Source organism: Cucurbita moschata, unplaced genomic scaffold, assembly GCF_002738365.1.
Source record: "Cucurbita moschata cultivar Rifu unplaced genomic scaffold, Cmos_1.0 Cmo_Scf00064, whole genome shotgun sequence".
NCBI lineage: Eukaryota > Viridiplantae > Streptophyta > Magnoliopsida > Cucurbitales > Cucurbitaceae > Cucurbita > Cucurbita moschata.
Window position 1 is genome coordinate 1,050,662 of NW_019268580.1, and position 24,320 is coordinate 1,074,981.

Here is a 24,320-nt window from a genome sequence, read left to right on the forward strand (position 1 = left end):
GCCTTTAGTTTGTTCATCTTTTATTGCCCCCTCAGATGTAAACCTTCATGCTTATTTTTAACTTCATTTCAGTCCATACAGTTAATCTGCCTCTTTAGTTCAGTTACCTGATTAATAAATAATGTCTGTCCACAGGTTGGGTGATAGGTTTTCATTTTTTTTTTTTGGTAAATAAAACATTCAAATCAAAACCGTCTAAACCTATTATTAGTAGATATTATCCGTTTTGACCCGTTAAGTATTGATGTCAGTCTCACGGTTTTAAAACGCGTTTGGTAGGAATAGCTTTCCATACCCTTATAAGAACTACTTCGTTCTCCTCTCCACCCAATGTGAGATCTCACAATATACTCTCTTTGGCAGCCAGCGTCCTCGTTGGCACACCATTTAATGACTAGTTCTAATATCATTTCTAACCGCTCAAGCCTATTGCTAGTAGAGATTATCCGCTTTAGCCTGTTATGTATCGCCGTCAACCTCACGATTTCAAAACACGTCTGCTAGAGAAAAGTTTCCACACCTTTAAAATACTTTGTTCTCCTCTCGAACTAACGTGAATCTCACGTTCTTTTAACATTAGGTAGAAATCAACCAAATAAAACAAGCCATATGAACAAAAATAGGTGTATGGGGGATTTGGCCCATCCTTGGACATAGAGAATGGAATAAGGACATGGGCAAGTCTCTCTCAATCTCAATAATATTGTTACACCTTTGATCAGACTGCTTGGCCCTTCCACGTTTTTTGTTTGTGGTTTCAATTTCAGTACCTATCTTGACTGCTTCTTCTTCAATCCAAACACTATTCAACATATATGTGTCCCTATATCCCTTCAAAACTTGAAGTATTATTGGCTTTGATCTGATATTTTGTAAATGTTTCAAATTTATTTGTGGAGTGGAAACTTGATGTTGGAACAAGTCAAACAAGTGTGGTAGTGACCTGAAGATACTGACCTTGGAATGAACATGCCTTCTTTCATCACAACATTCAGAATTACATTGATTTTATACCCACTAAGATGGAAGTCTTGCTTTAACAATTGCCTTTATTATACGCTTTCAATATTGTTGGGATTAAGTACGCTTTCAATATTGTTGGGATTAAGTTGGTCTTCCCGTTTCTTCATCTGGCTTATGTTCTTCATGTAGCATTCAGACCAAATGACTCTATAAAATTACGTCGATATTTCCACATGTTACGAGTAACGTAGGAGACATCTCTATTTTTCTCCTTGAAAATCCTTAGAATTATCACTTCTTAGCTTTCAATTTACCTTTTTTTTTTTTTTTACTAGTGAAATAGAATCAATTTACCTTTTTTTGACGAGTGAAATTGAAACAAAATAGTTCATAGCTTCAAGCTTATTATAATGCTTCGAGAAGCTTTACAGACTATGCAATAGTAAACCTAGGAGTATCTTGATCATTGTACTAATATTTAATGCATAGTAAACCTAGGAGTATTTTGATCATTGTACTAATATTTAATTTTAGTGTTTATAATTTCAACGAACCTTAAATTAATTTATGCAATTAGTTGATTCATATTTTAATTATGAATAAAATTATTATTAGTAAACCATTGTCAAAAAATTGTAGTTTTAGATACGTGAAGTTTGGATTTCATAATACTTTTTCCTTTTTCCTTTCTTTTCTCATTCATTTATTTTTAAATTCTCCTTTCCCACATTTAATTTTAAATAAAAAGATTGAAATCTTTATTTCAGATCTAAAACGAAACGAGGGAGGTCCTCACACATTTATTTATTTCTTTATTTTAATTAATGTTCTGAAATGGGGACCTCCCTCGTTCCAGATCTGAAACAAAGATTTCATTTTTAAAAAATTTAAAATTAAATGAGAAAAGAGATAGACAAAAAATGAAAAATATTTTTTAAAATTAAAAAAAAAACCTACCATAAGAAGAATCAAAATCCTATCCATCTTAAATCCCAAATCACAAGGGTCGTTAGAAAGTTCAGAGACCAGAATTTTACTAAACTAATGTAATTTATTTATTTATTTATTATTATTATTATTATTATTTGGACAATTACTAAATGGTAATCACCTTATGGCCCACTACTTCCAATTTCAGGGGGCAAAAAGGTATTAAAAAAAAAAAAACAGTTAGTTAGAGCAATCAAGGAAGTGCATGAACTAATTCAAAGAAGAGTCCAAATCTTTATTTGACCAAAACAATGGAAGATAATGAGACCCAAAACATTGAAACATTCAATAATTTTGTAGGAAGAGAATAGGTAATAAAATCATCATCTGTCTATGCATTCCAAATACAAATTGTGCCCCCTCCCCCTCCCCCCGACGCCCAACACAAAAGATCAGTACTCGTTCTTCGCAAAAATCACAAAACGAAACCGAAAAATTGAGATAAACTTATGCATCCAACTTTAAACCTAATTCGAAGTCAGAAGAAGTGTACCTGGAAAGTCTGTCTAGTCTAGGCTGTTTTCACAGCCTGGGGAAGAGACTTCAAAAGGGACATTGATGGCCTCCTCACAGTGTGATTAAGAAGAATTATGAGGGTCAGAAGGGTCAATGCCCCAGCTTGATGCGCAGTTCCGAGGGAAACCGGGACATATGATAGAAGTGTTGATACTCCTAAGGTGACCTGAGAGATAAAATAGTTGGCATTATGCAAAATATAGACCATTCAGCAGCAAGAGGACTAGAGAACTGGAATGTGACAGGTGGAAATGAGAATTACGGATCGAAATGTAATAAATTCAGTTATATGGATGTACATTTATAATGGTTCTTGATCTCCTTCATCTTCTAACTAATGCATGGAATAAGATATTAATCGACTGTTGTGAAGATCTTAATGACTTTTTTTCTTTTCTTGAAGAGATGTAGAGTGACCTTCCAACAACTGACTTTTCATTATCAATACATGGATGTTATCAGCTGGTCCAATGTAATGCTGAATATTTACTATTATCATCTAATTCAAACCAAAAAAGTAATTAGAATCAGCACATATCAGAACTGGAAATGAATGGAGAAGTGATGGAACATGTAGAACCACAATATTAGATTAATCCAACGGGACAAAACGCCAGACATAGAGGGGGGTTTGGCGAAATCGGAAGCGTGGGGGTTTATTTGAGGTTCTCCAGTCTGGGAAGCAGAAAACTCGTGTTTGGAGTGCTGGGTTGGGAGCCTGAGTTTCTGAACCTGTGTTTGGGGTGCAATTTTGTGTAGCATGGGCTTGGCTTCTGAAACCAAACCCAAAGGAAGCCAAGCTCATCCCCCAAATGCCTCTAGAGGTCAACTCCAATAACACCAATTATCCTTTGCTTGGTCCCTAACACAATGGAGGATCCACAGTGCATCATGAGAACCATACTGGCAAAGAGGAGAAAGATACCAAGAAAGCTGACTAGGAAATGGGTGAAAGCAATCGACGATCCACGAACTATCATTGATAGAATGCTAAAGATCGAAAAAAAGATGGAAAAAGATGGCTGAAGTTGATACCTCAAGGAATTTCATTTATATAAGGATCTCATCTCTAATTATGGTGTGGGATACTGAAGGAATGAGCTCAAGTACAGCAAATAACAGCAGAGAGTGAATAATTTCATTCCCATCCCAAATAAGTAATGAGCTTTTTAATAATGGAAAAGCCTCCATAAGATCATGGAAGGGGGAAAAGTTACCTGAAGAGCAGCCATGCCGAATGTACTCCCGATCAAAGAACGAACTGCAGGATGTATCTCCAGCTTCCTCGTTGACCACCATAAGGTACCAATCGAAACTAAGGTTGCAGTAGCGAGTAAACGGTGGTTAAGCTGTAAACGAGACAAAGCAATTCATTGCTTCTTGTTTCAAGATAGTAATACATATAATTGCATTTTTAGGCTTCATAAAGACATAAAGGTAGTTTGTACATAAAGATTAGATGATATAACACTAGAATATGTACATGTTCAAGTAGCTCAATCGACAAAAACAACAGCAAATCGACTTCTTTTAAAAAAAAATGCTATTTAAACAAATAAATATCACAATTTCTGTCATATATTAAAAAAAAAATGGGTCGATTGAAACGCATGGTAATCAAATGCTAAAATAGCATGAATAGCAGCACGGCTCTATCTCTTTAAAATTAGTATTTCACAGGCGAATGACCAAAGATAAAATAAAAGTATTGGATGGTCGGGATAATAGAGAATCTACATGAAAAAAGAAAGGCTCTTGACAATTGAATACTATGTATATGCATACATGCTCCACCGGAAGGGAGAGCAAATCAAGATTGTTGATGTGTTTGTTTTTAGTACAAGTGCGATTTGGGGATACATTCCATCTCAAAGGAAGGACTACATGCCAATTATTGCTAAGTTACGGAAAATTGAAGGTATCGAGATTCTCGATGGTTTTTTTTTTTTTAGTACTTTGACGATCCTTGATGGAGTTCCTACGAAATTCAGATTCTTCAAAGGCCATATTGGCAGATGAAACAATCATTGAAGAATTGTAATATTTCACGAATTTAGACGCCTTGATATAATCACAAGGTAATATTAACATGTAATACAGTCATTGAAGCATTGTAAGATTCGAAAAAGCTAAACATCTTTATATGATCCAAGTAAAGAGAAATTACCTGAACTGTGGATGTATTCTCGAAGAAATTCCGAATTAGTGGTTTCATGTCAAAAATATCATCAGGTACCCATGTATCACCCATCTTTGGAAAAGTGTTATATGCATGCCCCTGTAATCCAGCATACAAGGAGAAGCGTGACCTCTTTTGAATCAGAAATCAATTTTAGTGCATAATAATAAGAAAAAGAATAATCACATACTGCATCATTTCCAGCGACAAATGCTCCTGAAATGGCAGTAATACCAACAAGTACGCTCACAGGAAGAGCAAATCTTCTAACTTTTACTGCACCACGAGCCCAAGCCACAGACTCAACAGGTGGTTCAGGCATGACAACAGAGAGACCAGTCCAGAAAAGACCACAATAGATAATGAAGGCCGACGTAAGATGAGCTGCAAGGCGATAAGGGCTTACTCTTGGCTGAGTATACTCAGATGCTGGCTCCTGTGGGATGAACTCCTTTAGGAACTCTCCACTCTATCAAAATTGGGAAATCAACAATCAACAGGGATAAAAGTGGATCTACCTCTAAACCACTCTTTACCATCCACCAGCCAATTAGTCCCTGCCCAGCACCAAGGGCAAAAAGTGTCGACAATCTCAGTCCAAGACGTAAGGATATATAACCCTTACGAAGAAAATATGAAAAGGGCAAAGCAAACATAATACCCAGTGCCCTTCCCCACATTCGATGTGCATATTCCATCCAATATATAAATTTGAAATCTTCAATACTCATGCCTTTGTTAACACTGTAGAATTTTCAAACATCATAAACTCATAAAATTCATGGCAACTATTTCTATTGAAAAATCAAATCAATGCAGGAAAGCTTCAAAAATATATAGTCAAACACTAATTAAAAAATGACACTATATGACTTCCAAAATACCAATTCCTCGAATCAACTTTCCTTTTTAATGAACCACCAATTACCAAGAATCTAAACAAACCATCTATTAACATGCCAATCGAGATTAACACAAAATCATTATTCATGCAAGCAAACAACATAACTATGCAGTAAAAGACTAGCTCCAAAGCTAGAGAAATAATCAATTTTGATACACATACCGTTTGTATTCAGGGGACTGCTTATACTTTTCAAACTCCTGCAGCCATTCTTCATCTGATAGAGGGGGGAGTTGCCCAGTGAACTTCCAATCAGTCATGGAAAGTCCAGATCGTGTCAGACGTGTAACACCACCAAGAACCACCATACTGAAAACCCATGCAGCAGAGCCAAAAAGCCATATTCCGACCATTTTCTGAGCACGAGGACCAGCAGTTACAAGCAACTTCAGACCCTCCTTACTCGAGGCAACAGAAGCCACCGTAGACATATTCCTCAATGATGGCACCTGATGAACCTAAAAACAGCATAAAACATGCCTCTTATCGTGAATACAACATATAAAGTACGCATCCTTTGTGTGACAAATGTCTAAAAGGTTGAAAAGAATCTAAGATGGCAAAATGTATCAAGTATTAACATCAATAAAAGCTACAAGAGGTCAACCAAAAGATCACAAACTGGATAAATCTTGTTTTAATCATTATTATTAAACATTCATACTAAATATAACTTGCAGTCAGGCGCTGAATTGGCTCAGTACAACTTCAAATCGACCCAATACTAGTAGATACAGCGTCAGTACAAAGACATCAAACCCAACCAAAAATCGAAAAATAAAACACTAGATAAAATCCTCTCAGTCAAATCCAAAACGAATTCGATTCCATCTCACCTACGTAACTCAAGTTATGAGAAGAAACCTGGACGAACTCCCGGAATCAAAAATAAAAACATTCGCTAAATAAAAGAAAAACGAGGAAGAAATGGAATAGAGAGAAATAGGACCTTGGAGAAGGATCGGTATCCATAGACGCCAAATAGGCATTTCTTTGCAGTTTGGGAAGAGAACGATTTGACTGGTTCGTGGCGAAGAACAGTGGAAGAATTCGATTGAATAAGAGTATTATAGACCCGGCTGAATCCTTCCTTCCGCCGCACAAGTGCGGCCACCACTCTGCTCTGAAACATTCTCTCTCTCCCTCTCTCCCTCTCTCTCTCTTCCGACTTCGAGGGTTTAGCAGAGGTTCCTGTGATGAAGGCGATTCACCGCCAATGCCAGAAAGTAGTGACAACGAAACGACCACGTTTCAAGGAGCGAGTTTGCACTCATTAGCTTCCTTTTATAATTTTTATTTATTATTTTAATATGTATATATAATATGGGTTTAAAACATTTTTTATTTATATATTTTCATTTAAATAATAATTTAATCTTTAAACTTTAATTAAAGCCTTATTTCTTTATAATTTTAAAGCTAAATTATATTTTTCTCTCCATAAATTTTGGATTTGTGTCATTTTCAGCTCTAAATTTCAAAATTCAACAATAAAGTCTTAATATTAAAAAAATCTTTAATTTTAGTCTCTACCACATTAAATTTTTTTTATAAATAAATAATTAGAAAAATAAAATTTTAAAAAAATATATATTATTTTTTTCATGATTGGGTTAGGTTAGATGACTTGAGACATTTTTTTTAGATGCAATTCAACTCGATTATTTTTTTTTTTTTTTGTTGAATTGATTAAAATCATTTATTCGAATTTTTATTTTTAATAAAAACAAAATATTACTTCGTAAAATTATTTATTTATTTTTAAATATTTAATTAAAATTTACAAACTCGATTTTAATATATATATTTTTAAATTACTTTTCAAATATTTCATAATTATTTTTAAGACAGAGTGAAAAAATAATTTCAAACAGAGTAAAAAAATAATTAGGAAATTAAATAAATATACGTATATACCATAGTATAAAAAACTTTTTTTTTTTTTAATTAAAAATAAAGGTTTCTCAAAATTCGTTAACTAATTTAATCCATAAAATTTTAATTTATTTAGTTGTGCGGCGCTACTATTGGCATAACAACGGTTACAATGTAGATTGGCCCAACCCAGTACTCTCGTATTAGGGTTGGCTTCCTGTAATTCTCTCTTTAACACCAATGATAGTTAGAAATCTCGCGACGTTCTAAACCTAATTCATTGTACTACTTAAAGTGGCAAACAACCGAACCCTACGCCACTACACTGTAGGTTGGCCCAATCCGGTACTCTCGTATTAGGGTTGTTGGCTTCTCGTAATTCTCTCTTTAACACCAATGATAGTTAGAAATCTGGCGACGTTCTAAACCCAATTCACTGTACTACTTAAAGTGGCGAAGAACCGAAAGCTAGGCGATTTTATAAAATTTATGACTAAAAATAGGATTTATTTATATTTAATTATTAATTTTAAAGAAAATAGTGGAAAATAAACTATTGTAATTTATTATTAATTTAATATGTTTTAATTATTTACTTCATTCAAACCGATAGTGGTCTAGCTATTACTCGAGATTTTTTAAATTGTCTTTATGTCTAATAAATACACGAGTTTTAAATTTGATAAATAATTTACTGGTACCCTACCGTAAAAATGAAGATTTGACCGTATATTATACCTACTCTATTTTAAGAACTTGATTTCAATTGACTTGCAATGAAAATCAAGTCTCGGCCATATTTTCTACCTACCCTTTTTAAAGAACGTTCACTTCTATCGTAATAAATAAACAAAAGCACCACTTTTTGCACGTTCGTTGTCCTCTTACTCTTTAAGTCTATCTCATAGAAGTTTCTCGAGTGTCTACGTCAGGTTCTATCGGTCTCGAGATGAGGAGACTTCTCCTACTGTGGTTGCTTCCGAGTCTAGCGTCTAGTTGTCATTGCTCGATCACTTTCATTTTTGTTGAGTGATTGTTTAGGGACCTTAGGATACGATCTGAATTTTCTCCTTGAAATTGGATCTCGGGCAATGCTCTGTTGTTTTAAGTCAAATGTTGTAACATGTTATGATTCGATGATAGGGTTGAACACGTTAATCAAAAGTCAAAAGAAAGTAGTAACTTAATTTTGAAGTAATTTAAAAAATAAAATAAATTTATTAATTTAACCAATAAAAAAAAAAAGAGCTAAAACTAGTTGAGGGGTTCCCTCTCCTCTTCCTCCGTGGACCCACGAAACTTCGTGCGGCCGACTGCAGGCGATTATTGTTTCAATTTACCGGTGGGGAACGCGTAATGCTGTAAATAAATGAAAATGGGAAGGGTAATTTAGTCATTTCACCATTCATTGGCTCCCCTTAACTGTCTCCAGCCTTCATCGAGTTGGGACGTATTTATAAAGAAGAGAAAAAACGCTGTTCTTTCGCCCCCCATTGCTCTCGCAATTCGTCTCTGGTTTTCTCTTCCATTTCTTTGTCCCGAAGATCTCTCTCTACCCTATTTTCTCTCTCTAGAAGAGGTACCTACTCCCTCTCTCTCTCTCTCTCTCTCTCTAGATTTGTCATTTGAATTCTCGAATCGGAATCTGTAAGTTGAACTATCGTCATTTTGATGAAACCTTTTTGTTTATGTTGTTTGTAATTTTTTTTTTTTTTTTTTTTTTTTTTTTTTTTTTTTTTTTTTTTNTTTTCATTATATCAAGTTGTTTCTTGTTAAAAAAAAAAGTTCTAAGAAATAAGCCAACAAACAACTTAAACAAAAAGCTGTGTTCATCTCTTTGAGCCATTTTTACTTGCACAAATTACCTTTTTTCGATTTGTGGGATGAGAAAACACAATGGAACCTCAATCAGTTCCAGCTCTTCAATAACTTTGTTCAAATTTATTAGAAGTCATGAACATGATTCCTCGATCAGTCTGAGCTTTTCAATTATTATATGAATGACATATGTTGTTATTGGCAAATTTTCTAATTTGGAGTCTGGAGTCATCTAACTTTTAAATGATCGACGGGATTTTTTTTTTTTTTTTTTTTTTTTTTGTCTTTTCATGTTGTTGGGGAAATGGGGAGTCGTTTTTTTAGCTGCGAAAGGTGTATTGGGATCTCTGTGGTTCTTGTTTCCATTTCGATCCGTGATGGATTTGGTGATTTCTTGCGTGCTATGCATTTTCTTTTGGTGATTAGTCGTGATTCTATGAATAGTGGATCGAATTGTCGTGATTCAGATTTACATGATGGTTTAAACTTCGGTCGTTTTTCTTTTAGAATTTTGATCGTTGGTTGGGAATATACGGAGATCGGATCTGATGGTTAGTTCTTGATCAGGGACGCTTTTGCTGTTTGTGAAGTAAATTGAAGTTCTGTTGATTATGATCTCTTGTTTAATCATGATCATAGTTTTGTTAGTAGGCTTCAGTTTCTTCTTCTCTCTTTTGCCGCTTCTCTGCTACCGCCATTGAATTGGTTTGTTGGCTGAAGTTTTTTAGATCTGGGACTTTAGGATTGAGTTTCCGTTCTTTTGTTCTTAAATATAGTTTAAATTTTGTGTTTTCTTTCTCTTTTGCTGTTTACGGTTTGTGATCTTATGTTCTGGATTTGTCCTGTGCAGAAGTTGCATTGACATGGCTACTACACACACTCCTAAGAACATCCTCATTACTGGGGCTGCTGGATTTATTGCATCCCATGTTGCTAACAGACTTGTCAGGAACTATCCTGGCTACAAAATTGTTGTTCTTGACAAGCTTGATTATTGCTCAAATCTGAAGAATCTTCTTCCATCTAAACCATCTCCCAACTTCAAATTCGTCAAGGGAGACATTGGCAGCGCTGACCTTGTCAATTATCTCCTAATTACCGAGTCCATCGACACGATTATGCACTTTGCTGCCCAGACTCATGTTGACAACTCGTTTGGTAATAGTTTCGAGTTCACGAAGAATAACATCTATGGTACACATGTTCTTTTAGAAGCATGCAAGGTCACTGGACAGATTCGACGGTTCATCCACGTTAGTACCGATGAAGTGTATGGAGAGACAGATGAGGATGCTGTTGTGGGAAACCATGAGGCTTCTCAACTCCTCCCAACAAATCCATACTCTGCAACAAAAGCTGGAGCTGAAATGCTTGTTATGGCATATGGCAGGTCATATGGGTTACCTGTGATTACGACCCGAGGAAACAACGTATATGGACCTAATCAGTTTCCTGAGAAGCTAATTCCAAAGTTCATTCTTTTGGCAATGAGAGGCCAGTCTCTTCCAATTCATGGGGATGGTTCTAATGTTAGGAGCTACCTATACTGTGAGGATGTTGCTGAGGCTTTTGAAGTCATCCTTCACAAAGGGGAGGTTGGCCATGTTTATAACATTGGGACAAAGAAGGAGAGAAGGGTTATAGATGTTGCCCAAGACATCTGCAAACTGTTTAAAATGGACTCAGAGGCAAGCATCAAATTTGTCGAAAACAGACCGTTTAATGATCAGAGGTATTTCTTGGATGATGAGAAACTCAAGATCTTGGGATGGTCAGAACGTACGACGTGGGAAGAAGGGCTCAAGAAGACGATCGAATGGTACACCAAGAACCCTGATTGGTGGGGTGATGTCTCTGGGGCTTTGCTGCCACATCCTAGAATGCTAATGATGCCCGGTGGAGTCGAGAGGCACTTTGAAGGGTCTGAAGAGGTAGCACCGACTGCTTTCGTTTCAAGTAATACTAAGATGGTTGTCCCAACTTCCAGAAATCCAGGCTCTCCTCGCCAGTCATCCTTGAAATTTTTGATATATGGTAGGACAGGGTGGATTGGAGGCCTTCTTGGACAGCTATGTGATAAACAAGGCATTGCCTATGCATATGGCAAAGGACGTTTGGAGGATCGAGCGTCGCTTTTGGCAGATATTCAGAATATTAAACCAACCCATGTTTTCAATGCTGCTGGAGTGACAGGGAGACCCAATGTTGATTGGTGTGAATCTCACAAAACCGAAACGATTCGAGCCAATGTCGCTGGAACCTTAACTTTAGCTGATGTTTGCCGGGAGCACGGGCTCTTGATGATGAACTTTGCCACTGGCTGTATCTTTGAGTACAACGCTCAACATCCAGAGGGTTCTGGCATTGGATTTAAGGAGGAGGACAAGCCAAATTTCATTGGTTCCTTTTATTCAAAAACCAAGGCCATGGTACGTACACATATTCATGGGAACTTTCATCTTTCTGGTGTGTTGTGATTATATCTCTTGCTAATCTTTATTTCTGATTGCAGGTGGAGGAGCTTCTGAAAGAATATGACAATGTCTGCACCCTCCGAGTTCGGATGCCGATATCATCCGACTTGAACAACCCACGCAACTTCATTACCAAGATTTCCCGCTACAACAAGGTCGTTAACATCCCTAACAGCATGACCATCCTGGATGAGCTTCTGCCCATTTCGATCGAGATGGCAAAGCGTAACTTGAGAGGCATCTGGAACTTCACAAACCCTGGCGTTGTGAGTCATAACGAGATCCTTGAAATGTACAAGAAATACATCGACCCCGAGTTCAAGTGGGCTAACTTCACACTGGAAGAACAGGCAAAGGTAATTGTAGCCCCTAGAAGCAACAATGAGATGGATGCTTCAAAGTTGAAAAAGGAGTTCCCAGAGCTGCTCGGGATCAAGGAGTCGTTGATCAAGTATGTCTTCGAACCGAACAAGAACAAGAAAACCTCGGCTTGATAAGTTTCGATGCTTAGAAACTTAGGATTATATTCATAATTGCATTCTGCATTAGTTATTTATGCTTATGATTGTCACATTTTGTCTGTGATGATGTTTGCTTTTCTCTCATAATTAAATTTTATTGTCTCTGCTCTGCTGCAATAGAAGGTGAAGGGTTATATTCTTCAATCCACCTTATGATGTATTTTTTAGGAATGCCAGTCTGTATTAAGTTCCAAATCCTATGAATTAATGCTATTAATTTTGCTGATTTTTCCCCTTTTTTTCTTTAATAATTATTTAGTTTTAGTTTTTTTAGTTAAATTTCTAAAATAAAAACAAATTTTGGTTAAAAATTAGCTTGGATTTTAAAAACATTCTTAAAAAGTAAATAATAAAACAAATAATGTTATCAATCCGAGCTTAAATTTAAATGAGAAAAAAGAAAATCACTTAGTTAATGAATTTTAAATTTATTAAATATTTGAGATAAAATTAAAATTAGATTTTGTTTCTCATTTTTTGAATAACTTTAAAAAATATTAAACTTTATAATTTTTTATTTAATAAATTTTAAATAGATTCTCAAATTTCCCCTTTCTTTTTTTTTCTTTAATAATTATTTAGTTTTTGTTTTTGTTTTTTTCCGTTAAATTTCTAAAATAAAAACAAATTATGGTTATAAATTAGCTTGGATTTTAAAAACATTCTTAATAAATAATAAAGCAAATATTATCAATCTTAAATTTAATTGAGAAAAAAGAAAATCACTTAACTTTTCTTTTCAAGTTAATGAATTTTAAATTTATTAAATATTTGAGATAAAATTAAAATTAGATTTTGTTTTTCATTTTTTTTAATAACTTAAAAAAAATATTAAAATTTATAATTTTTTATTTAATAAATTCTTAAATTTTTAATTTTGTATCGGTTCTAGATTTGTTCTACTGTTTTTAAAAATTTGCATACTTATTAAATATGGAACCGAAAAATTAGGATCTTATTACATATAAAATTCAATTTTTTATAATATAAATCATTAATTTTTTTAAACGTAAGCACAAGAAAAAAGGGTTATTTTAATGAAACATAATTGCACTCTTTTTTATAACAAGGTTGCTGAAATTTACGTTTTAAACATGTCCCAAGGCGTAGAACATTATTGAACAATGTCCAAAAGAAGCACGTGTTTCACGTTGATAATAAAGATTTAAACCTCACCTCTCCAAGGAATCATACACCAACCAAGTTTTTTCATTCCAGATTTTGTTTAAGATACTTAGATAAAAACAAATTAATAAAAAATAATATATATATATATATATATTTTTTAAGTTTGGTATAAAAAATTCTGTTTAATTTTAATAATAATTTTACCCATAACTTATTTCATACCAACTGCTTCAACCCTGTTCTCCACTCGGATGGATTCTCTCTGTTGACCTTCAATTTTTGTGTGGGAAGTTCATTTCATTTATTGATGGTTTCTGTATTAACTTTTGATGTGTGAGAATATTTTTAGGTCTAAATCTTTCTTTTTTTTTCCCTTGTTGAGTTGTTATGAGGTGAGGCGAGGCGGTGCGGTGCGGCTCGGAGGCCCCAAGTTCAAATCTTCGAACTTTTGAATAAACTTAAAAAACTCATCGCTAGCCGATATTGTTCTCTTTAGACTTTTTTCTTGGGCTTTCCCTCAAGATTTTGTTAGGGAGAGGTTTCCACACCATTATAAAGAATATTTCGTTCTCCTCTTCAACTGGTGTGAGATCTAACAATCTAACCCCTTCGGAGTCCAGCGTACTTTCTGGTACTCGTTCTCTTCTCCAATCAATGTGGGACCCCTCAAATTCACCCATTTCAGCATCTTTGTTGGCACACCCCTCATGTTCACTCTCTTTCAGGGCTCTGTTTCTTCGCTGTCATATCGTTCGGTGTCTGGCTCTTATACCATTTGTAAGAGTCCAAATTCACCGCCAGCGGATATTGTCTTCTTTGCACTTTCCCTTTCAGACTTTCGCTCAAAGTTTTTAAAACATGTCTGTTAGGGAGAAGTTTCACACCTTTATAAAGAATGTTTCGTTCTCCTCCCCAACCGATGGGGGATCTCACACTTTTCCGGTAATATATGGAAGGAAAGCTCTAAAGAAATTGTCCTTCCAGATGGTTGAATGGGCCAGTAGCATCTGTCTTGGAGTTATAGTATGAGCAACCAGCTAGAAATTCTACTCTGGCATTGTACTGCCATTTTGTCAAGTCATTACAGCCACATTTATATCATATCTTTCCGGGGTATATAAGTGGTGGAAGTTAATCTACGTAATATTAGATGGTTCATGAACAGGTTCGGTGTTATCATAAAAAAATGGCTACAAAACTACCAAAAGAAAGAAGAAAGAACCTTAAAGCCAGCGAATTGATCTGCCCTTTTGGCCACCAAATGTCACCTCACTAGCTTCCATCTCACAATCTACAATGAGAATATTTTTAACGAAGTTTTGAGCTTAAATTTCATTTTCATGTGAGCAAGCGATTGATATTACTTACGTGAACATTTGAGGGCGACGAGAGAGCTGAGGTCGTTTGATTGGGGACAAAATGAAGTTGCGTAGAGTCATGGAGGGGTTGCCAGCTCCACTTCCAGACGCGGAGTGAGCTCCAGCTCCTCTGTTCCCAGCTTCCATTGCCATTGGAGCAGCTTGTTTTGCCGGCCATATGTCCTCTCTTGGCCCTGGAGTTTCAGGAGCGGAAACCAGCCAGTCTACAAGAAAATAAGTCAACTTGTTTTGGAAAAATACTAGAACAGAGAAGCATGATTTGGATTTATTTTTGTCGTGTTTTTTTGTCGTGTTTTGTTGGGAGGGAGTCCCATTAAGAGGTAGATCATGGATTTATAAGTAAAGAATATATCTCCATTGGTATGAGGCCTTTGGGGAAGCCAAAAGCAAAGCCGCGAGAGCTCATGCTCAAAGTGGACAATATCATACCATTGTGAAGGATCGTGATTCCTAACATGGTATTAGAGGCATGCCCTTAACTTAGCCATGTTAATAGAATCCTCAAATGTCGAACAAAGAAGTTGGGACTCTCGAAAGTGTAGACAAAAGTGACTTAAGTGTCAAACAAAGATTGTACTTTGTTTGAGGGCTCCAGAGAAAGAGTCGAACCTTGATTAAGGGGAGGCTGTTCGAGGACTCCATAAGCCTCAAAAGAGGCTCTACAATGTATTTTGTCCGAGGGAATGATTGTTGAGAATTGTTGGGAGAGAGTCCCACGTTGGCTAATTAAAGGGTTGATCATGAGGTTATGAGTAAGGAATATATCTCCATTGATATGAGACCTTTTGGAGAAGCCAAAAGTAAAGCCATCATACCACCGTGGAGGATCGTGAATCCTAACCATATGATCCCTTCTCAATTCAACTCAACAATACCCACTGTGGAAAGACTTGTTTAAAATTAGAAAGAGAAAAAGCTTACCTTTCCTCGTGGTTTCTCTGTTATCCATCATATTAACAGGGTTTAAGAACAAATCAGGATCTTAAAAACAGAAATTAACAAGTCGGAGGCATAAATGAAAGGAGATGACCGACCTGGATTTTTCAGCAAACTTCTCCTGTAGCTCTTGTTTGTCTTTGGATAAATTCTCCATTTCTCGCTCCATCATCTGGCATCTTTTGGCCATTTTTTGGTATGCAGCATGCACCTGCTCCAGTTTCTCGGTGAACTTTGCTTGTATAACCTCACATTTCTGTCGGCATTGAGCCACGATTCTGTTCATCTTGTACTGCATCTCCAGTTCCTTTTGTCCAATATAAAACATTACACTTCTATATGCACTTCTCATCACTTGGACAGATCAAGGAAAATGAGCAACATTCATATTGTTACGATAAACAAATCTCCTCACAGTTTTAAAATGTGTACGTTAGGGAGAGGTTTCACACCCTTATAAGAAATGCTTCGCTTCCTCTCCAATTGAGATGGGATCTCACAATTACCTCTTCAATCGCTGGAATAAATGGAAAGGCAGTATTTTCCAGAGCTAGGAGGTTAATTTATCATTAATTATTATAATTTTGGATCATTAATGATCATTATTCATTCTAAAGGATACATATCTGAGGAGATATACCGGCCAACCATCTGCAATATTGTGTGTAGTGAGTGCCAGCATTAAAGTAATACACAAGGAAAAGGTTGAGAAACGCTAGAAGAGTCTAAACGACTTAAGCAAGCTAAATACAATCCTTTTAAGAAAACACTTACATTGACCCATTCATCGTTTGGATTGATATCCACAGGTTTCATGAGGCTGCCAAACAGAAAACGTACGTAACTTCATAATAACAAAGCCTTCACCTTTTAGAAAGAACTCGATCACGAATGGGGCATGCTCCATCATTGCTAAGGATCTTGCTTGCATCTTCTGTGCCTTTACACCGTTGAGGAACAATTTATCCAACAAGACCTCTTACACTTAATACTAATAATAGGTCAAATATTTCACAAAATTAAACAATAGAAATGAAATTTTTTACGAGCTTAGGATACACAACAGGTGACCACAAGTTGTGGAGATAGCTCGCCCTTCAAGTTCCCTCCAGCAAGCATTGCATTTCATAATGAACCTTCAGAAGTAACCTCTAATTCCATGGAATGCTAAGGAAATCGTAGACCCTGTAGTGAAAATCTTAACCACGTAAAAGATGCCTTAGTATTTGAAATGTTACTGTGACAGTCGTTTTAGTTAGTCAGTTCCCTCTCCTCAGTCGATCAAAATTGAAAGAAGAAAAATTGCAAGTTACGTTAATCCAAGTTGAGAAAATATCAGCGATCCAAGCTTTCATTGTTCACTATGAGTCAGAAATCAAATAAAAATCAGACCACCATCAATAATTTTGAAGACTGCAAATTATGCATGATGTTTATAAATGTGAATACCAGAAGCACTTTTCATAGTAAGAGGATATCAGTGGATGGCTTCCACTTAATGCTTCCACCCTATCCACAAAGACAAAGTTCTACTTGCTATAAGAACTCTAGTGATTTTATCTTAACACGAAGCACTAACGTCGAAGTGATGGATATAATGATACTTCAGTTTTTTCATACCGAACTGCAACAAATTTTCTCATTTAGTCCAAAAATTCTGCGAACAGCAGTTCTTTACAGGTTCTACAGCCATGTATAAAAGGACAGAAATTCCTCGTGAATGGAAGTAATAGAACCAGTAACATCCTGAACTGATTGGATTTTGATGAAAACAATGTTAGGAACCGCGGACCTTCACAATGGTATGATATTGTTTACTTTAAGCATAAGTTCTCAAAGTTTTGCTTTTGGTTTCTCCAAAAGGTCTTCCTTTACCATGGCAATACCATTGTTTACTTTAAGCATAAGTTTTCACAGATTTGCTTTTGTTTCCCCAAAAGGTCTCATACCTAGAGATGTATTCCTTGTTGAAATAGTCCAATAGTTACCATGGTAATACCATTGTTTACTTTAAGCATAAGTTTTCACAGATTTGCTTTTGTTTCCCCAAAAGGTCTCATACCTAGAGATGTATTCCTTGTTGAAATAGTTCAATAGTGTCAAGCCCAATTATTGTACAAGCTCAGTATATTTATTTTAGTAGAAAGAGATCCAGATATTTTAAGAAAAATATTCATTAGGTCTAGATTTAGATTTGTTAGGTCTTGTGTACGGTCCAGTATAAATATCCCTCCACCCTACCTAGGTTATTCATCCAAGCAATCCAAAAACAACAAATATCCCTCCACCCTACTTAGGTTATTCATCCAAGCAATCCAAAAACAACAAAAAGTAGTATCATACAAAGTGTCTTGTATTCTCTTCTCGATTGGTCGTAATAAAGAGTGCGAGTGTTTCCCACGTAGAGTTGTGTTCAACATTCCTTACTTATAACCCCATATCATTCCTTAAAGTAACCAATGTGGGACTCTCTCCCAACAATCTTCAACAATTCTCTCTTTGAACAAAGTATAACATAGATTCTCCTTTGAGGCCTATGGAGTCCTCGAATAGCCTCTCCTTAATCGAGGCTCGACTCCTTCTTTGGAGCCCTCGAACAAAGTACACCCTTTGTACGACACCTAAGTCACTTTTTTACTACACCTTCGAGGCTCACAACTTCTTCGTTCGACATTTGAGGATTCTATTGTCATGGTTAAGTTAAGGGTATGACTCTGATACATATTAGGAACCGCAGACCTCCTCAATAGTATGATATTGTCCATTTTGAGCATAAGCTCTCGTGGCTTTGCTTTTGATTTCCTCAAAAGGCCTCATACTAATGGAGATTTATTCTTTATATAAACCCATGATCATTCCTTAAATTAACCAAATCTAGGACTCCCTCCTACCTCCTAACAATCGTGAACAAACAAGTACTCATAATCTAAATCGGATATTATTGTTTTAAGATTCTCATGGGCAGGAGGATAAGCCGAGCTCTTTGCAATGAAAATATGAGATAGCAGCCAAAGAACTTGAATGCAACAGCTGTACTTGTTCCCAACATAATTCCATTATTCTCGGCGTACATTAATCGAAAATTCCAGTCCACACAAAAAGATAGATCGGAGTCAAACAGTTTTCATTTTTAACATGAAGAGATCGGACAAATCATTTGCAATTGCCGGAAATGCAAGGCCCACTAAAGTCACAAAAATCCTTCATAGCTTCAATTAGAAGACAAAAAAAAAGCCTGTGATTCTACCTCATGTTCTGTAGTTCAAGTAATAAATGGTGCTAATGTAGTGGGGACAAGATACGAGTAAACTAAAAATGTTTAATCAATCAAACAAAAAATCAACGGGGAAGCTATCAGGATTTAATCGATAGTTCCAAGCTTTGCTTTCTATCTCCACTTATTTCCCCAAATATAGTGGGGAAATGGTAGAAATCCCGAATATTACGAGGGAAAATGGAACAACAATAATTTCCAGATTTCGAGCTAATAAGCTAACAAACAACAATTAACCTGCAGATCTGGATGAAAGTGAATCAAATGCAGCCGAAAAGAAAATGGAACTTAGAAACAAGAAATATCATTTCACTCGAAATCAAATCGGAACTTGGAAAATGCTCTCTGATCACACAATAACTACTTGAAATAAAAATTACAGTGAGATTCAAAGTAGAAGCAACTATACCTCGAAATCCTCGGAAACAAATACAGTCCCGATCTTCAGCCTTCTCCCGTGTTCAATTAGAAGTGCGAATCTGAACAATCATAGAGCATAAACGCTTGAAAATGCTGAAGAAAGAAGAAATCAAAAACCTCGAAACCGGTCGATGAATAGAAGATCGAATTTGGCGGGAAATGTTCTTCCGTGTTGCTATTTTCTGTTACTCTTGCGCAAATAAATAAATAATAAATAATAAATAAATAAAATATATAAAAAAAAATCCCACTTTGAGGTATGGATTTCATGTATTAGCTAATTAGAGAGTGCTAGACCATTACCTCCACGTGACATCGCTCGGTTGGACGTTTACGTTAGCGCATAAGCAGTACTAGAGGAGTGGAAATCGGGGGCATGAAGTTACCAGTCACGATCGCACACTCGACGAAATAACTTTACGACCAACGTTGCCCTTTGAAATTATGTGGGACTATAAATCACACAGAAAGGGTGGAAAAGAGACGGGACAACTACCTCGAGGCCCTACCATTCACACTTCTACTCGACTCTTGAGTTCTTCATCGGTAATGAAAAATGATTCTGATGGGGAACGAGTACAGCTGAGTTGCTCTTAAGTGAACGAGTCACTGGATTCACTCAGTTCAGAAAATATTATGTAAGGTCTGAGCAAATAAGGGATGTATGGATGAACCGATACCACGTTCGAACAAGACCAATCCCGAAAATATAAAGATTAAAAAAAATTAGACGAATTGAAGTAGAAGAACGTCGAGATGATACGGAATCAAATTTGAAATCTAATTATTAAATGAGCATAAAATTAATTAATGAACTAATTAATTATAGAAATATTTGGAGACGACATGTCGTAGTGGGGGTGAAGGAGTACGACAGGAGATCAGAGGTGAAACGTGGACAAAAATGGAGGAAGGAATTGATATCAAAATATCAGTACTGAGTTCACACTCCGAATCACAAATCAAATCCCCTTCTTAAACCTCTCTCAACTTGATCCACTTGTTCCCCAAGGAACCTTATTCCTTCTCCATTGTTCTTCCGGCAAATTTTCTTTCAAATTCCGAGGGATTTTTCAGAGATTGAAGGGGCTGTGATTCTCCTCAAACCAGGTAGGAGGGGAAGTTGTTCTTTCTTTTTTTTCTTGTTTTCTGGGCTTTTTCGACGGGGATTCAGTGATGATGAATAGGTTTTAGAGGATTCGGGAGAAAGTGAGATTTTCTTCGGTGAAAAGAGTATGAAGATTCAGTGCAATGTCTGCGAGATGGCTGAGGCGACCGTTCTGTGTTGTGCTGATGAGGCGGCGCTGTGCTGGGCTTGCGATGAGAAGATTCATGCGGCCAACAAGCTTGCAAGCAAGCACCAGAGAGTTCCTCTCTCTGATTCTTCATCTCAGATGCCCAAATGCGACATCTGCCAGGTATGTGCTGTAATTAGCTACTCTCTGTTACAAGCAAGCACCACACCAGGGAGTTGTGATGTGGAATCAACCTTTTGTGTTCATACTTAGTGGAGATTAAAGCTTCTATGATAATTTTTTTATTGTGTTACCATGAAATGAGTTCCATAGGCTGAAATAGAATGATTGCATATCCACTCAAGATAAAAGATCAAGGAGTACTTGAATCTGTTGCCAAATCTCACGAGCTTGACCATGTTTTTCTTTAAAATTTCTTCTAGATTTCTGTTTCCAGATCTACTGATGAAGGAAAGAAAAGTAGGTTCCAGCTCGAGATGTAGCTGTGGGCAGTTTTAGAAGTTTGAAATGCTGGCAGATAGATTTTGAATAGTTGTAAAGGCGATAAATGTTTTCTAATCTAGTAAAACAGGAAAAAGTGCCTCATATTTTAGATCAGTGACTATATGGGGAAGAGATTATGATGAGTGAATTAGCCTGCAGAAAAAACCAAGATATGGATTGATGGTATGTGCAATTGGTGATGCTGTCGTGTGTTGCATGCCGGCTTTAGTAAGTGATGATTATTAGTGTGTAGCCGCTCAAGCCTACCGCTAGCAGTATTGTCCTCTTTGGGCTTTCTCTTTCAGACTTCCCTCAAGGTTTTTAAAACGCTCTGCTAGGGAGAGGTTTCCACACCCTTATAAGAAATGCTTCGTTCCCCTCTCCAATCGATGTGGGATCTCACAATCCACCCCTTTATGGACAAAACGTCCTCACTGGCACACCACCTGGTGTCTGGCTCTGATACCATTTGTAACAACCTAAGCCCACCACTAGCAGATATTGTCCTCTTTGTGTTCCCTTTCAGTCTTCCCCTCAAGGTTTTTAAAACGCGTCTGCTAGCGAGAGATTTTCACACTCTTATAAGGAATATTTTGTTCCCTTCTCCCACCACTAGCAGATATTGTCCTCTTTGGATTTTTTCTTTCGGGCTTCCCCTCAAGGTTTTTAAAACGCGCCTGTTAGCGAGAGGTTTCCATACACTTATAAAGAATGTTTCGTTCCCCTCTCCAACCGATGGGGATTTTAAGAAACAAGCATAACCCATCTTTTCTATCTTGTGCATGCTTTCGTAGTATATTGTTATGCGTTGATGGGAGAATGTCAGCCGATGGCGAATTTCCTTTCTTTTCTTTTTTTTCAATACCCTTTATCAGTTGAGACTGTTACCCTTTCTTAATCATCTGTGATTTCTTGCAGGAAGCTAGTGGCTATATCTTTTGTTTAGAGGATCGAGCATTACTTTGCAGAAAGTGTGATGTTGCTATACACACAGCAAATACTTATGTAACTGGTCATCAGCGCTTTCTGCTTACTGGGGTGAAAGTGGCGCTTGAGCCAACTGATCCTGTTCCTTGTTCTTCCATGCCTAAGTCACATTCTCAAGTGAAACCTACTGAGACAAAAGTTAGACCTCTGTCTGAAAGGGAATTCTCGTTGCCTTCTCCTGGTGAACTCAGCAGATGCCTGTCTGTACAAGGTGGATCTGAGGACTTTATGGCAAATGGAACGTTCCATACCGGAGATGCTGTTTCTGGTGGCTTTTCACAATGGCAAATGGATGACCTTATTAATCTGACTGGATTCAATCAGAACTATGGGTTTTTGGATAACGGATCATCCAAGGTATGGTGATGGTTTTTTAATGCAATAAATTCAAAATAATGCCAACCCCATTAATTGTTTACGATTACAGAATAATGACCGTTCATAGAAGTTGATAATGCTTGTTGCTTCTGGGATTTAAAGATCTTTCTATTCCTAGGATGCCTTTCACATAGCAAACCTCTTTTATAAGTAAACGTCTAGTGTAGCCTGCATACTTTCTCCTTTTTAACTGTGTAATTATAACCGTTCAAGTCCACCACTAGTAGATATTGTCCGCTTTAGCTCGTATGGTTTTAAAATGCATCTACTAGGGAGAGGTTTCCACACTCTTGTAAGAAATGTTTTGTTCCCCTCTCCAACCGACGTGGGATCTCACAATCCACCCCTAGCGTCCTCGCTGGCGCAATACCCGGTGTCTGGCTCTAATACCATTTGTGACGGTCCAAGCCCACCACTAGTAGATATTGTTCGCTTTAATTCGTTACATATCGTCGTCAGCCTCACGGTTTTAAAATGCGTCTACTAGAGAGAGGTTTTCACATCCTTATAAGGAATGCTTCGTTCCTCTCTCCAACCAAGGTGGGATCTCACACTCCACCCCAGCATTCTCGTTAGCACACCGTCTGGTGTCTGGCTCTGTTACCATTTGTTGTTCAAACCCACCACTAGTAAATATTGTCCGCTTTAGCCTGTTACGTATCGCTGTCACCTTACGGTTTTAAAACACGTCTATTAGGAAGAGGTTTTCACACCCTTATAAGAAATGTTTCGTTCCCTTTTTCAAGTAATCATATCTTTTGTATTGGGATATTCTACATAAGTAATTAATTGATGACCTATAAGATGTAACTTTTGTAGGACGTTTGTAGATTGTTATGGGTTGTGGCCAAGTACTGCTAATCCTGATGCAATAACTTTCTGCTTTTCTTTATTGGTGACATATAGCAGGCTGATAGCGGCAAGCTCGGGGATTCTGATTCATCTCCAGTTTTAAGGGCTGCTGACATTGAGCTAGACGACAACGATGAATGCTCGGGTCAGGTTCCAGAGGCTTCCTGGACTGTGCCTCAGATTCCCTCCCCTCCTACAGCATCTGGCTTATACTGGCCAAGAAGTTACCATAATTCTATGGATGGTGCTGTTTTTGTTCCTGACATTTCCTGTTCTTCCGAAAAGGTTCAACATTGCTCACATAATGGTAGATTCTTGAAACGACGGAGGCAGTTCTAGATGTCCGAGCTCGATCATAGGGACTTCAATGCAAGTGTTCTGAACCTCGCTAGGTTTGTTGTGTGTTTATAGCTTTCATTTACAGTCGAATTATAATAAGTGGACACGATCAAAGATTATCGCTTGAAACGTATACCTTGTAACGTAACCACTATAGTTTAGGATTTGTTACATTGATGTAGAAATAAAACCTGCGCCATTAGTTGACCTTGTAGGTATTTTTTTTCAGATTTATTTCAAACATCTTGTGGAAATGATCGTTTCATATCACCTTGACCTACTTGATTGATTATTTGTAGTTTTACAAAAAGATTATGAAGAATCAATGTCATGTCTTAGCCATTTTTAGTTCTGTACCTCTTCTGTCATTGTAATATGTTCTGAACTCCTCTTCCTGGCTGTGTACTTGAAATCTTTCTCTACTACTTCAACTGAGAGCATATTATTTCTTCACTGATGGCTTTGTTTCAAGCGAGGAGATGAACACTATTGTAATGTCTCACGTTTTAAAGCCTTGAGGGGAAGCCCGAAAGGGAAAGCCCAAAGAGGATAATATTTGCTAACGGTGGATCTGGGCCGTTACAAATGGCATAAAAGCCAGACACCGGATTATGTGCCAGCGAGGAGGCTATCCCCAAAGAGGGTAGA

General features: G+C 36.8%; 4 protein-coding genes across 8 annotated transcripts; 2 read left to right on the forward strand and 2 right to left on the reverse strand.

Annotated features, from left to right (window-relative positions):
• Positions 1-2,207: 2,207 nt before the first annotated feature.
• On the reverse strand, positions 2,208-6,801 carry LOC111437599 (cytochrome c oxidase assembly protein COX15). The gene is made up of 7 exons (XM_023075640.1): positions 6,502-6,801; positions 5,715-6,010; positions 5,167-5,392; positions 4,839-5,084; positions 4,637-4,747; positions 3,687-3,818; positions 2,208-2,635 (listed from the first exon to the last, which is right to left on the reverse strand). The coding sequence occupies exons 1-7, from the start codon at positions 6,682-6,684 to the stop codon at positions 2,465-2,467; spliced, it is 1,365 nt and encodes a 454-aa protein (XP_022931408.1). The 5' UTR covers positions 6,685-6,801; the 3' UTR covers positions 2,208-2,464.
• Positions 6,802-8,891: 2,090 nt separating this feature from the next.
• LOC111437597 (trifunctional UDP-glucose 4,6-dehydratase/UDP-4-keto-6-deoxy-D-glucose 3,5-epimerase/UDP-4-keto-L-rhamnose-reductase RHM1) lies at positions 8,892-12,475 on the forward strand. 4 transcript variants are annotated; one of them, XM_023075634.1, is made up of 3 exons: positions 8,892-9,006; positions 10,096-11,674; positions 11,758-12,475. In XM_023075634.1, the coding sequence occupies exons 2-3, from the start codon at positions 10,109-10,111 to the stop codon at positions 12,211-12,213; spliced, it is 2,022 nt and encodes a 673-aa protein (XP_022931402.1). In that variant the 5' UTR covers positions 8,892-9,006; positions 10,096-10,108; the 3' UTR covers positions 12,214-12,475. The 4 variants fall into 4 exon arrangements, with proteins under 4 accessions (XP_022931402.1, XP_022931405.1, XP_022931404.1 ...); XM_023075637.1 differs by lacking the exon at positions 8,892-9,006 and adding an exon at positions 9,054-9,074; XM_023075636.1 differs by lacking the exon at positions 8,892-9,006 and adding an exon at positions 9,619-9,796.
• A 1,931-nt stretch (positions 12,476-14,406) lies between these two features.
• Positions 14,407-16,941, reverse strand: LOC111437601 (E3 ubiquitin-protein ligase CCNB1IP1 homolog). The gene is made up of 7 exons (XM_023075642.1): positions 16,743-16,941; positions 16,551-16,623; positions 16,458-16,503; positions 16,306-16,334; positions 15,782-16,027; positions 14,737-14,920; positions 14,407-14,659 (listed from the first exon to the last, which is right to left on the reverse strand). The coding sequence occupies exons 1-7, from the start codon at positions 16,810-16,812 to the stop codon at positions 14,633-14,635; spliced, it is 675 nt and encodes a 224-aa protein (XP_022931410.1). The 5' UTR covers positions 16,813-16,941; the 3' UTR covers positions 14,407-14,632.
• A 3,329-nt stretch (positions 16,942-20,270) lies between these two features.
• On the forward strand, positions 20,271-24,024 carry LOC111437691 (B-box zinc finger protein 22-like). 2 transcript variants are annotated; one of them, XM_023075778.1, is made up of 4 exons: positions 20,271-20,487; positions 20,565-20,795; positions 22,035-22,460; positions 23,388-24,024. In XM_023075778.1, exons 2-4 carry the CDS (start codon positions 20,613-20,615, stop codon positions 23,670-23,672), a joined length of 894 nt encoding a protein of 297 aa, XP_022931546.1. In that variant the 5' UTR covers positions 20,271-20,487; positions 20,565-20,612; the 3' UTR covers positions 23,673-24,024. The 2 variants fall into 2 exon arrangements, with proteins under 2 accessions (XP_022931546.1, XP_022931547.1); XM_023075779.1 differs by having other exon boundaries at positions 20,279-20,795; positions 23,391-24,024.
• Positions 24,025-24,320: the final 296 nt, after the last annotated feature.